Source organism: Cetorhinus maximus, chromosome 16, assembly GCF_964194155.1.
Source record: "Cetorhinus maximus chromosome 16, sCetMax3.hap1.1, whole genome shotgun sequence".
In the NCBI taxonomy this organism is placed as follows: Eukaryota; Metazoa; Chordata; class Chondrichthyes; order Lamniformes; family Cetorhinidae; genus Cetorhinus; species Cetorhinus maximus.
Genome location: NC_135894.1, coordinates 29,214,050 through 29,229,102, shown reverse-complemented (window position 1 = coordinate 29,229,102; position 15,053 = coordinate 29,214,050). Strand labels below are relative to the sequence as shown.

General features: G+C 38.9%; 1 protein-coding gene across 1 annotated transcript in view; it reads left to right on the top strand.

Moving 5' to 3' along the window:
• LOC144691472 (BCLAF1 and THRAP3 family member 3) overlaps positions 1 to 14,472 on the top strand; it is a 43,183-nt gene extending 28,711 nt beyond the window's left edge. The window contains exons 5-12 of the mRNA XM_078559582.1: positions 1,091 to 1,269; positions 4,198 to 4,309; positions 4,407 to 4,467; positions 5,488 to 5,615; positions 6,687 to 6,783; positions 8,890 to 8,991; positions 10,602 to 10,760; positions 12,111 to 14,472. Of these exons, the coding sequence (XP_078415708.1) occupies positions 1,091 to 1,269; positions 4,198 to 4,309; positions 4,407 to 4,467; positions 5,488 to 5,615; positions 6,687 to 6,783; positions 8,890 to 8,991; positions 10,602 to 10,760; positions 12,111 to 12,140 (868 nt within the window). The 3' untranslated portion in view covers positions 12,141 to 14,472. The remainder of the gene's footprint in view (positions 1 to 1,090; positions 1,270 to 4,197; positions 4,310 to 4,406; positions 4,468 to 5,487; positions 5,616 to 6,686; positions 6,784 to 8,889; positions 8,992 to 10,601; positions 10,761 to 12,110) is intronic.
• The last annotated feature ends 581 nt before the right edge of the window (positions 14,473 to 15,053 follow it).

The window sequence follows — 15,053 nt, the reverse complement described above, 5'->3', positions numbered from 1 at the left end:
ATGTACGGGAGTTATTTTACAAGAAGATTAGAAGGAAACCAAAGCCAGATCATTATATAAGGTATGAACATGATTCTAAGATATTTGCATTTGCTGATTTTCCACTTCCATAGAATATAATATGAGTGACAACTAATGTTTGGCAAAATGGATTTAGGATTTAGTTTGAATTGAAATAAATTTATTGTATTTAATGGGAGGCTTAAATTCAATGAATACAATTCTTTTTATAGAATCGTAAAGCACTTGGCTGAGGATGTGTTGAGAAATGAAGCTTGCAGTATTCCGTATTTTCCAAGAGTTCTGTACAATTCTCATCATATATCTGACAAAAGGGATGGCATGGCATCACTTAGGATGGATGGCATGTGTTTTGGCTACATAACTTTCCATATTTATTTTGGCACAAACCTAACGTCAGCTTTGTTTGACCTAAATTCATGGAAGTTTTATATTGTAGATGTGCTGAATGATAGCTCAGCACATTTAAAATCCAATTTTCAACCTTAAAGGAGATTTGTTTCAATGCCTTCTCATGGCTGCTTCACTGACAGCAGCCTCCCTCCCTCTAGGTGCCATTCTCTTGCCATTTTAATGCAGTGGCAACTTTAGACAACCCTGAGAGTTAATCCAGACCTGAACCATCCTGGAATATCATACTATGGCTGATAATTTCCCCCAAATTATGCAATGTCCAGGCAGCTCTCAATTATTGGCTGATACAAAAATGAAGCAAGCCTCTTTGACATGCAGATTGCTCCTCAATGGGTAATATTAATGGTGGGATCCATAATTCAGAAACCAATTTGGTTATGACCTTTTGAAGTTCAAAGCAGAGGACGATAATATTATAATCTTTCACAGACATTGGGAGAGTACTTCAAGCAAAAAAAGAGTGCCCCCTGCCTCCCGAAAATTAACAATGTCTGTGAAATTTTTATTTTTAGAATTGCCAGTCTCAGTAACTAGAAGATTTGCTAACTTTGTATTTATGTATATTTACCTATAATATGGATTCTTTTGATAAAAAGCTCATAAATGCCTGATTCCTAGTTGTGAATTCTTTGAATGTATGTGGGGATTTCTCCAGGCCTACATCAAGCCATGCTTCAGAGAGACTAATGTCTCGGGATTTGGTTAGTGTTGGCAAGAAACGGGATGAGTTCCATCATGTGTTTGAGCATATGGGTTCATCATTCAAGGCTAACCCGAACATCTCATCAGGAGAATTTGCCCAGGAGATAATCACTTTGGTGCACCAGATTAAAGGTTGGATATGCATTATGGCATCCTTTTTATTTAGTTTCAAGAAATGCTACTGATAGTGAGATGGTGGCACTAAAAGTGTTGCTTGTTTATCAGTGACATAGCTGAATGCGTCATTTAAGTATTGCCTAACTGTACTTAAAAATATGTTAATTGTAACATGCACATTTCCTCAGAATTGTTTAAAATATTGTATTTGTACATTATGAAATCTGGCTTAAAATCTAACCACTTTTTCTGGTTGTTGAACATTCTAAGTGAAATGGGTTTGGGTTGTAGCATTAATCCAGCTCATCCACCTGGCCCTAAAATTGCGTACTGTACTTGGGGAGATCAAAGTAGAGAGGGGGGAGGCTCATGTGGAACATAAAACAATACCATGGACCAGGTGACCCTCCAAACAGCCTGTTCCTGTGCTGTATATTCAAAGTAATATATATCATTCTATGTCACCATGCATTTGCCAGTGGTGATAGTTTTGAGGATGGCCTTCCTTCATTTTATTGTGCTAGTGAGTCGGGTCGTTTAACTGGATCGAACCCACTTAATTCCTGACCTTTGCAACTGATGCTCTCACTGTCTCACTTAAGCAAGCTGGTGAAGATTATTCCTATCTGAATGTTGAGCATTCATTTTGTAATGAAAGACTTGTCCCAATACTAAACTCAACAGTTAAGCAGATCAGTGCAATTTTTTTTGCAATCTAAAAGTAACTTCCATAAATCAATATTTCTTATCTATCATAAACATTTAGTAGATGGATAGTTGTGTTATGTTGCTTAATTCAGATAATCTGAAGTAAGTGTCTTCACCCTGTAATTCCCACTTTGCTGTCTTAAATAAGAACATTTATAGTATGAGCAGGAGTAGGTTATTTGGCCCCAAATCTGCCATGGTTGGTCTAATATTTCAACCCCACTTTTCTACACTATCCCCATATCTCGATTCCTTTAGTGTTCAAAATTTATTGTTTTGGATCTTAAGTATACCGAGTATCCACAGCCCTCTGAGATAGAGAATGCCAAAGCTTTACAACCAATTGAGTGAAGAAATTTCTCCTCATCACAGTTCTAAATGGCAGACCCTTTAACCTGAGGATAGAACAAGAACAAAGAGCAAAGAAAAGTACAGCACAGGAATGGGCCCTTCGGCCCTCCAAGCCTGCACCGATCATATTGCCAGTCAACTAGAACATTTTGCACTTCCAGGGTCCGTATCCATTAATGTATTTGTCAAGCTGCCTCTTAAACACCACTATCGTACCTGCTTCTACCACCTCCTCTGGCAGCGAATTCCAGACACTCACTACCCTCTGCGTAAAAAACTTGCCCCGCACATCTCCTCTATAGTTTTCTCCTCTCACCTTAAATCTATGTCCCCTAGTAATTGACTCTTCCAACCTGGGAAAAAGCTTCTGACTATCTACTCTGTCCATGCCACTCATAATTTTGTAAACTTCTATCAAGTCGCCCCTCAATCTCCGTCACTCTAGTGATGTGACCTCCTAGTTCTAGATTCCCCTGCTAGGGGAAACAACCTCTTAGCACTATCCTGTCAATTTTCTATATTTCAATCATCTCTCATTCTTCCAAATTCGAGGGAATAACCCTTTCCTCACAGCGTAGTGCTGTCATCCAAGGAATAAATCTAGTGAACCTTTGTTACATTTCCTGTAAAACAGGTATATCCCCAACTTGGGTATGGAGACTAAAACTGTACACTACTCTGGATGTGGTCTCACCAAAGCCTGGTACAACAGCAAGACCTCCTTACTCTTGGAGCACACTATTTGCCTTCATAATTGCTTACTGTACCTGCACGCTAACTTTGTGATTTGTGTTCAAGCGCATCCATACCCTACTGCATAGCAATATTAATTTTTCACCTTTTAAAACAAAATTCTGCTTTTCTATTCTTCCTACCAATCCCAAAGTGGATAATTTAGCATTTCCTGACACGATACGCCCCTATTGCCTTGCCCACTCATTTGACCTGTCCATGTCCCTTTGCAGCCTTTTTGTGTCCTCCTCATAGCTTATTTTGCTAACTAACTTGTATCGTCAGCAAACCTGGATAGATTGCACACAGTCCTCTCATTTCCTTCTCCTCCTCCTCCTCTTTTCTTGTGTTCTCTACCCGAAGGTAGGTCCTGGCTGATTATTTGCCAAGACGCAGCAAGTGCCGTGGTTTTTACTAAGGTAGGACAAGGAGGAAGGCACCAAATCTACCTCAGCCGGAATGGAGTATGAGCCCTGTGCATGATCCACACACTAGCCATCTAGCCACCTGAGATAACTAGTTCCTGTATCCTCATCTAACTATTGGTATAGGTTAATTCAGGGTATTGGTTAATTTACATTTTACAATATTTTTTTAAAATCCAAAGACTGAGAATTAAATATTGCATTGTAAGACATTGGTGCATTGGTATGTAGTATCTTGAGGTTGAAATTGTAGATTTTTTATATTCTTACATGGATGTGGGCAGCACTGGCACATCCCTAATTGCCCTTGAGCTGAGTGGCTTGCTCGGCCATTTCAGAGGACAGTTAAGAGTCAACCACATTGCTGTGAGTCTGGAGTCACAGTAGGCCAGATTGAGTAAAGATGACAGATTTCCTTCCCTAAAGGACATCAGTGAGCCAGATGAGTTTTTACGACAGCGATAATTGCAATACTGACTAGCTTTTATATTCAAGATTTATTAATTGAATTTAAATTTAGCTGCAGTGGTGGGATTTGAACCTGTAGTCCCAGGGCATAGCTTGGTTCTCTGGATAACTAGTCCAGTGACATTACCATTACGCCACCATCTCCCCTCAATAACTTGTCTAAATATCCATTTGACTTAATTTTATATAAAAACTAACATTTCTACTTTCCTATTGAGAGGTGACTGATAGTAATGAGTGGTCATGATTTTTGTTACAGAAGACCATTTTAAGTCTTCAGATCTAACATTGCATGATCGCTTTACAAAGTTGCAAAATGTACAGAGCCCAGAAAGAGAAGAGGAAAAAGATTTGGGCCCTGAGATACACAGGTATTGTATTGACAGAGTATGCACTTTTAACTTGGAAAAACAAACCTTTTATTTCTTAAGGACATTATTTATTTATTTATTTTTCTTTCTGAAAAAGACGGATTGACATGTCATTGGCAGACTTACACAGCCGCGAAAGAAAACCCGTTGGCAGAAAGGTACTGTACCCCATTTAGTGGGATCATCATTTCATTTGCAAATCCATTTGGGATGTACCTCATATAAACTATTTTGTTATAATTAGAAAGATATGGCTGTGAAAAGAAAGATTTGGGTCTATGTATATATCCACAATTCGGGCATCTGCAAAGTCCCGCTTGTATCTGGTTAGATAAAACAGCAATAAGGCACAATTGAATGGATACAGAACCCGACAGAAAAACATTGGCAAGTAGGTAAAAAAAAAAAGCCTCTGTACTGCATTGAAATGCTAGCCTATATTGTGTTTTCAAGTCTCCAGGGAAGGTTTGAACCCATGCCCTTCTGACATTTTTATGTATTTATGCATAGCATGCTTCCACTCTTTGTATCTGTGTTAGAGGCAGGGTCCTGTATATCATCTGCCTCTGTTCAGCATCAGCCCCATAACACTTCAGCCCACCTCAAACCCTGGCTTTTGTCATTACTGGTGGCAGCCTAACCCACCCCAGCCTCCTTGACAGACAGAAGCTCGTGGCATCGTGAGCTGAAGGAGGCCGTATGTGATTAAATTTTTAACTTTTATTTCAAGTAGGTAACAGAAAACTGATGCAGCCCTGTGGTTCAAAATGGGCCTCATATCCTGCTCCAGTCGGTGGGCCTGTGCTGCATTCCTGACTACCCTGCTGCTCTCTCCCACTACCTGTCCTAATTGTTCCACTCTCTCTCTAGTCTATAAGAACAGAAAGTGTGCAGAATTAAAACATTTTGTATTTTGTTAAATACCCACAGTATAAAAAAAAGCTTGACAATTCCTGCAGTTTTGCCAAAATTGCTATTATTCATTGAGGCAAGCTGAGCAATCTGCTGCTGTGCGTTTTGTTACGCTGCGATTTAACTTGATTTCCAAGCAAAGCATTGTATTGGGATGGTATTGGTCAGCTTGCAAATTATTTCTTGGTTAAAAATGAAGGCTTATGTTCCTTTTGAATCTGCAGTGGCTGATTTTGTTTTATTTGTAAATGTTCTCTAATACTTAGACAAGCACGTGGGTTGCTGTAAATCCAGATGATCTCCGTCATGACATAGAAAGGAGAAGGAAAGAAAGATTACAGGACAAGTATGAGAAGCCCCATCAAACTGTGGAGCCTAGGTTTCTTTCTCACAGGTAACTTGAATTAATTACTCCCAGAATATCAAAGACTTGTACAAGATTCCTTCCACTCTTAGGATTTCACGCTGGTCCTCACACATCAGTCCACTTCACCATTTACCACTGATCAAAATATTTTTCCTTTGGTAAGACTTTAAGCAAGGAACATTACAAATCTTCTGAAGCAGGGAACATTACAAATCTTCTGAAGCAGGGAACATTACAAATCTTCTGAAGCAGGGAACATTACAAATCTTCTGAAGCAGGGAACATTACAAATCTTCTGAAGCAGGGAACATTACAAATCTTCTGAAGCAGGGAACATTACAAATCTTCTGAAGCAGGGAACATTACAAATCCTCTGAAGCAGGGAACATTACAAATCTTCTGAAGCAGGGAACATTACAAATCTTCTGTAGGGAGAGACTCCTAGAATTGCCTGTTGGCGATAGACAAAGGCAGTGCATGGGTGGCTTGATTCTCTATTCCTCCCTGACGGTAGAGTTAAAATTAGGGACCCGAACATGAAACCTTGTTTAACGCTCCAGCACAAATTTGAAGAGCCTATGTGATGCTGCCTTATAAGTAGTCGTTAAAGTGAGCTGTTGGCAGGCTTACTGGAACTTGTGAGCTATGTTTCTTCTCACGCCAGGTGAGTATTATTAAGCATTGCTGTTAAGGTAAATTTGACAATTCATGCTTGTTGTCTAGTGTGACACAGATGGTTTTGTGTTTAAACACTTTCCCCAGTCCTAAATTAACACCATCATATGTGTGGCACATATATTCACCCACCTAGTCTGTTTCCAACAGCAGTAAACCAGTTGGCAATTGCAAAAACCCTATGGGGCCAAAAGAGACCGCTTCATTTCAAACCAGGCTGTTCACTGATTTATTAGAATTGAATATTGAACAATATTTTTTTCACTAATGTGGCATTCCATAAATAATTCAAACTGAACCTGCTGCTGTTGTGTCATTTAAATAAGTAAGTTTGTATTAAGTATCCTTTATACACATTCCTTGCTCTTGTATCTGATGCTTTATTTGAGCTTTGGTTCCCCAAAATTCGAAATCTTTTGACAGATCAGAGAGGCCCGAAAAGTCTCGTTCACTCAGTCGAGTGAAAGCAGCAAGAAATCCACGTTTTAAAGAGCCATCATTTGGACTTATGGAGCATCAGGTAGGAATAGCAAAAAAGCTAATTACGGTCAGTCAGTTCTTTACAATGGAATAATCAGTTAGTGGTCTGTATGTTTTAGATGAGGGGTAGATATGAGTACATCTGAACCCAAATCCTGCACCATGAGGTGTGCTGCACAACACCGCGCCTTAAAATGTATTTTGACTTCAGACTCTGGACATTTCTACAAAATGTGCTAAGGACCTTGGCGTGTGTGTCCATAGATCTCTGAAGGCGGAGGGGCATGTTAGTGGGGTGGTAAGAAAGGCATATGGGACACTTGCCTTTATCAATCGAGGCATAGATTACAAAAGTGAGGAGGTCATGTTGGAGTTGTATAGAACCTTGGTGAGGCCACAGCTGGAGTACTGTGTGCAGTTCTGGCCGCCACATTATAGGAAGGATGTGATTGCACTGGAGGGGGTGCAGAGGAGATTCAACCAGGATGTTGCCTGGGATGAAACATTTAAGTTATGAAGAGAGGTTGGATAGACTTGGGTTGTTTTCGCTGAAGCAGAGAAGACTGAGGGGCGACCTGATCGAGGTGTACAAGATTGAGAAGCATGGACAGGGTGGATAGAGAGCAGCTGTTCCCCTTAGTTGAAGGGTCAGTCACAAGGGGACATAAGGTCATGGTGAAGGGCAGGAGGTTTAGGGGGAGTGTGAGGTAAAACTTGTTTACCCAGAGGGTGATGGTTTGGAATGCGCTGCCTGGGAGGGTGGTGGAGGCGGATTGCCTCACATCCTTTAAAAAGTACCTGGATGAGCACTTGGCACATCATAACATTCAAGGCTATGGGCCAAGTGCTGGTAAATGGGATTAGGTAGGTCAGGTGCTTCTCACATGTCGGTGCAGACTTGATGGGCTGAAGGGCCTCTTCTGCACTGTGTGATTCTGTGATTTAACATGTTTTCATCCCATAAAGTGCCCTAGACCTTTTGGGGTTTAGATTCAGTTTGGGAATAAGATGGGAGAACCCCTCACTCTAGGGAGCCTCAGCCCTTGCACCCGGGATTCATTCTACCTCTTGTTGCCAGATCTTAGTCTTTGGTCTTGGGCACTGTGTGACACTGAAGAGTGCACTGGTGCACTCTACGTAATGTAACTAGATAGCTAGTTCATGACAGTAATCAGGTTCTGAAAGATTTAAGCAATTCAGATTTTGTTCAAGTTTGATATTTGAATCATTCAAATAAATTGCTAGCTTGAAATCACACCCTCCTATTATTTTGAATTACAAAAGTCTGAATGGTAGCGTGGTGTACGATGATATTATGGGAAATGTCATTTGCTGTTTTTTTTCCCCTAACTTTTGCAATTACACAAGTGGTTCATTAAGCAAAGAGCTTGTCTGCTAGATGGATTGGGTATTTTTTGTATGGCAGAGAGTTGGGCTGACTGCAAAATCATTATAATTACTATACTACATATTGCCAGCTGCCTAAAATCAGGAAAAGAGATAGTTAGAAGTAGATGGCTGGGGAGATAGAACCAGCAACACAAAGGTAGAAGCGGGGGAAAAATACTCCAATTCTTTGTGAGCAGTGCTATGAGATCCAATAATGCATATGTATGAAGTTTTACCTACAACACACTTTACAGTGTAATTTGACATGTGTCTACAAGAGCACTATGTAAATGTTTATAGTAGAAAAAGCCATGTTAATGTTTGACCATCGCACTTTCAGCCAATTTGACCTTGCAGAATTCTTCTCAAAAAATGTTCATTCACTATTGTTTCTCTCAGTAAGTGAAATTCCTGTTGTCTGAAATAAACAGAATGCCAGATTTGAAGACCCTCACTCACCTCTCCCAAAGTCCAATTCTGTCATTGAAGTGCTGGACTGACCTGTCCCATGCATCTAAACTCCATACTTGCCCACTCTCAATTATGTACCTTCAACTGGTACCCCTGGCATACCATCTTTTGTGCTTCCAAGTTTAAAACTGTTGCCTCACTTTTATAAGCAGGCTCAAATGATTTCCTTTACAGTAGAAATCTGTTTGAGGTTAAAAACATTTTGTATGGAATTTGAAATAACATTCTGCTCTCCACACATCTTGTTTCTGACAATTCAAAGGCGTTTTTCAAACTGTTTCTCTAGGAAAAGCTGCGCAGGGAGACTACTGCGAGAAAGGCGATTGCATCGACAAAAAGAAAAATAGGAGAGACCTTAGAGCCTAGACGTTTTCAAAGATCTATCAAGGTATTTAATTGTGCCGTAACACATTTGAAATGCACAATTGGAAGTGAACATCTAAGAAGCAACTTCTTAAAATTTACATTCTACATACCAACTAATATTGGCAAAATAAACTATACCGCCGCAGGAGTAAACGTGAACTGACATTTATACTCTTAATTTTGTGCTGCAGATGGCTCAGGTGCATTCTTAAGGCTTATCTTTTTTAAATATGTAAGCATAAAGAACTGGATTTTCACTACTAGCTGCATGAACATCAAGACCATACTTCATAAATATAAACACTATTGGTGACAAAAAGTTAACTGACAAATATGGAGGTCGAATGAAATTCAAAATGTGACCTTTGCTTACCTCTGCAAATTGTACATGTGGGACTGTTCAAGTGAACTCGTTGTGGTAGATGTGTCGGAACCAATTTGGAGACAATACATTGTAAACAGATACTGCACCCTTAGCTGCATCTGTTCATTTTAACATGCCATACTTGGTCGCAATCTTTAAGAAGCCATCAAAGTGTTGCATCCACCTAGCATCTTGTGTTTGCACCCACACAAAAATCATATAATCAAGCAGATATCTGATGAGGACTTGATCTATATGGGGAGCTCCATTTACTTGTTTTGCACACCTAGATTTCCATAGTCTACTTCAATTATTCCAAACCCTGAACCCATGACATTCTCACGGGAGCTGTCTGATCTCAGTACCATATTAAGTGTTTCCCTCAACATGCTTCTTGGAGGGAATGCTTTACCTGAACTCAAGCAGTAACAATGCCAGGATGTCTTCAATAAAGAAAGGCACTTCAGCGCTAACTGCAATGTGTTCAAAGAACTAATGCTTTAAAGGGTGGCAAATAAACTTTATTATTTTTTGTTAAAATACTTGTGTGTTAAAATTTTTGCCTGGTATTATGGGTAATCCTATGAAGCAGTTTGTTGAAAACAGCCTTATATTATTGTTGAGGTTAATGGTCTACAGAATGGCTGCTGTATAAAGTTCTAATCAATAGGGATCCCTGGCCCACAGGCCCAGCACACTCCCTCCCTAACCAACTTAGCAAGTCCCTGCAGCTTTGTAGCTTTCTGTAGCTTAAACCTTCCCACAGGGCTTAAAGTGTGGAGGTTAAATTGTGACCTGTTTTAATATTTTATCCAATATTGAGTGAAGATCTTGGAGTTATCAAAAGACTATTTATGGAGCAAAATTGTTTTAAGAATGCTTGGACGTTTTCTCTGGTCACTTTCGTTTCTCGGAAGGTTAAATAAATCGAGTTGGTCATTGAGAGGACAAAACATAAGATTTTTTGGAAAGAATAAGCTTGAAGGGATAAACAGCCTTTTAAATCATGCTTTCTTTTTTTCTTCTTTTACCTTCTGAGACCAGGTTGAATGTTTTACGGTGTATGTGACTCTCCGCTGTTTGCTGTTGGGGATTACCAATTTAAAATTGGCTTTTGAGACTTAACTGAAATGATTTATAACTTAAACTGCCCACCTGTTTATAAATTCCCTTGTCTGTCACAAGTGCCCACAATTACTGTTTGTTTTTCCTGCACTGGCATAGGAATATTTTTATAGCTAAACCAACACAGACTCTGTTTTTTGCAGCATTTTGTGAAAGAGTATTCATCTTCTGGGCGAAAGAGAGGTTTAACACTTGAATCCAAGTACCGACGTATATACGGAGTTGGTTTTGGACGTACTAATCACAGGATATTCACCAAACACTTGAGAGAAGGGATGGCAAGGAAAAGGAGAGCTGAAAGAGTAAGGATTTGTACATTTGGAAATTAATTTTTGATCTGATTGGTGGCATTTAGTTGGAAACTGGATTTCTATGGTCTTGATTTAATGTATGCTGCATTTTTGACCTTCCATTTTCCCATGATTGTTTTACACTTCCTGTTGCTTTCCCCTTTCTCTTTGTCCTACTGTATATGATTCCCCTGACAAAAAGTTGGACGACTAATCTATTCCCAGTTATGTCGGATTCATTCTTAAAAAGACCATTAGGGTTGATCAAGGCAGCATCTGGGTTGATCAAGGCAGCATCTAGCTTGATTTGTTTTCCTTCGAATTTGACCCTCATGTTCTTTGACTTCTTGTAAGGGGTGGAGGAGGGAGACAGTTATTTCAGAATGTAGCACAAAGCAGTTACTATAAATTTCATTTTGCTGAAATATTGCGACATGATCTCAGCATGTTGAAACACAATTTGTGATGCTGATGTCACCCCTTAATACTATAAAGCTTCAGCTTCTTCATCTTACAACCTTCTGTTGCTTCATAATGTATCTGGTTCACTTATCATATTCGAACTCTCTCTGACTTGGCCTCTGTGCACTACTGGGCTCTTAGTTTGTTGCTGTCCTCTGGCTGCTTTTATCTCTAATTGCTTCTTGTGATCATCTGAAATATCGCTGAAGCTTAGTGGTGGAAGTAAAATTTCCCTACTGAGATGCAGCTAGCAGTGTAGCCCTTCGAAACATTGTGACAGGACAATTTGAACAATATAACACTGGAGTTTCTGGTTACAAGTTTGTCACTAATGACAGGGTGAGTGTGTTTTCAGGTGATCAGTTCAGAGTATCTCACATTAAATGCATTTTAAGTAGATATGTTTTCCTCCTTTAAGGACATTGGTGCCTATCATAGATAGTGATATTGAGTCTAATGTAATCTTCTCCATGACCAGCCTTAAACACGTGAACTTTCAGATGGGGAAATTATTTTATCTGAAACATCATTGGAGTGAGTTCAGTTTAATCTATAAATTTAAATTTGAGGCTTTTAGCTTAGTGACTTCCAAGATTATGTAACTCCCGATAATGCTTTGGTTTATTGTTGTCCTTTTGGTGTCTGTTTTTGAAAAAAGCATTGTTTTGATGAATTACAAATTCAGTTTAATATTTCACTTGTGTCATTCACATGAAAGCAGTGGGAGTAACAGTGTGACTCTGCATAGTTGACAAGTTCCAAACACAGCTTGGATTTGAATTCTGTAGCAACGAGCAAGATTAACCCCCTTGCCCCTTCTCTCCTGACATAGATCACAAAGAAATTGTGGCACTTTAACAGATTGTAACTATGTAACATTTGATTTTCTTTCTTGACTAGGAATTACCCAGCAGCACCACAGACAAGTAACTTCCGTATCTATTGGAATGTGGAAGAGTTGGGATCCATATATATATATTTCTGATGTAAATCTCCAGAGGAATGCGCACATTTCAGTTCAAATAAATTCATATGCCCTTTGCAGACTGCTGTGAATGCTATTGGTTTGTTCTACTATAGTTAGTGGCACATAAAACATTTTTTTCCAAAGTACCCTGGATAATCTGAGCATTGATTAAAATACTCCACTGTTCTCCAATTAATCTCAATCGTATCCTACTCGTCACTCCTCCTCTCCAGTCTGCACTCAAGGTCTGCCATGAATAATTCATTAATGTGAACTATACAATGTAAAAGCAAATATGAGATTAAACATTGTCCCATTTAAATGTTATCAAAACAATGATGCACTGAGGTTGAAAATAGTTGCATAGTGCTTTCCAAAACTAGAGGTGTGATCAGCAATTGATGATTAGTGATTGAAAGTAGAGGGAATGTTTAAAAATGAAACTTGTGGATTTTCCTCTGATTTTTTTGCCCTTGGCTGTAGGAAAATGAGGAGGAGGCGCTGCTTGGTATACTCGTGAAGAGAAGCACAAGTATTTTCAGTTATTTATATTGTGGAGTTTGTGGCTGAGTTCATTTGCCTTAAGTGATGGGGGAATTGTATCCCAGACTACTGTTGTGTTTTCGACTTGAGCATGCGTTGTGCGTGTGCAAATAAATGGTATGTTAATGTTTTGGTGTGAGATGTAGTTGTTTGGGATTTTGTAGCTCTTTTCTGTTCTATTGCAGTGGGAATTGTTATCCAGTAATACCACTGTGTGTAGAGTTAGCAGCGAAGATGATTTAAATGGAGAAGTGTGGTAAAATTGGAGTGGGGAAGAAAGGGATAGAAACAAAGACAAAACTAGCAATAAAGCAAAAACAATATGACACAGCAAATATTGTTAAAGGGCAAGGCATTCAAAACCTAATAAGAGGCAAAGAATAAGGTGAGATAAGAATGGCCAAATTATTTACTTGTCTTAATGACCTTGAGTCTGTGTCCCTTTGATTTCACTAATGTCATTTGCGTGTCTCCCATGTTGCAGTGCATGTAGAGCCTAAGATGAGTTGCACTTCCAGACTGAGTACATGTGGAAATGTTTCCATTCCCCAACTGCTGCACTCTCCTGTTTGTTTAGAAAGCTCTGCTAAATCTTGTCACAGTTATAGAGTGGTGTACAACAGAGGTTGTGCCCATTGATTTTTTTTTTCCCCAAAAAGCAAGCTTGGGAACAAGGGACAGAAGGAAGTGTTTATTCATGTTCAAATTAAGTGCGTGGCGGCTTTCCCCTCCAAACTAAAATGTCAGTGCTTGTAAATGACTAATTACAAACAATCTTTTTAATACATTATTCCTAAAAGTGTAGAATAAATTCCATTCGGAATCTAGTTGACATTTAATTGTTACACCATTTGAAAGTTTTGAATTCAGTATCTCGCATTTAGAAGAAGCACAATAACATTGGTGTATTTCCTGTTTTGAACTGATGCTGAACCTCTGATTACACTACATATTTTTACGAACTTCATTTGGTTTGATTATCGATTATCTTTAATTGTCAAATGTTGTCCGTTGACCATTGTAATCATTTGTATGTTTACTGGAACAGTCCATGCTATGTTTCCAGTGATATTTTCAATACTTCACCCATAGTTGCACTCTTAAACCATGGATAGATAGCATAGTGCTAACATCAGGTCTGTTTATTGGATGTCATTGAGTCATTTCAAAACTTTACCCTAAAGTTCTGTGCTAACATTTCTTCCTTGTATAGAACAGATTGACTTTAAAACGCTTATTGGGTTAGTTTGTCTAAGGACTTAAATATTCAGATATGTTGATAAAATGAAACAGTTATTTACCTATGGTTTCTTCACTTCTCTAGTGAATTGTACAAGTGTATTAGTGATTGTGACTCTGTCCAATTGCCCAATAAACAACTCCACAAAACTGAAATGAAGAATCATTCCATGAACCCTTTCTCTGCAGATTGTTTTGATAGCATTACTGTTGCTTTCTGTGCAGTGATTTGACTACCTGGCAACAGTTTGTTAATAGCTTTCTAACGGTTGACCATACATAGTAATGTTTCATTTTAGATTGTTTCAGTATCCAAAGCTATGAAACACAGTAAGTGGCAGGAGCTGGTTGAAATTCATATTAATTTTATGAAACCATGTACTTGCACTGCTGCAGCCACACACATTTATTGTCGGTGCTTTAAGTTCTGTTGTCTTTAATGAAAGCATACCTTAAGCTGCTGTTCTTTAAGCCGCTTGTTTATTACATTAAACTTCCACCTGTTGCTTTAAACCTTGTGTACTTGTGTTGTGTACTTTGACAACTTTGTAATAATTTCATTCCAGTGGAGCCTTGCAACTTAAATGAGGCATCCTGTGCACTCCAAAACTAAAAACAAACACATTTAAGGATTAACAACAAATGTGAATTTAAAAAATATATAATTTAACATTTACTTGCTACATCCTCGTCATTTGGAACTCTCTCCTCTAAAGTACTTCTCCTTATTATACATTCTATTATACTTCTATACCTTCAAAAGCTTTCTGCAAAAAGTTAACTGTGACACCATACCTGTGGCCTTCCACACATCACTCCCTCTAATCCTGCCCAATGGTCTTCCCTCTACCACTTGAAGTCCCATGAAACACCTTATATTAGGAGAAGTGCTACTTAATACATTCCTCTAGTTAAATTAGCTGATCCCTACTCCTTTCAATCAGTGTCAAATTATTGGAATCTTGTTTGAGTTGAGCAGGGTTACAGGGTTAAAGATAATTGAACCAGTGTGGGAGTGTGAGAGGAGACCAAATCGACCTGCAAACTCAATGCAAGGGGCTGGAGGAGAAAGCTGAGAATTTGGAATTCAGGTC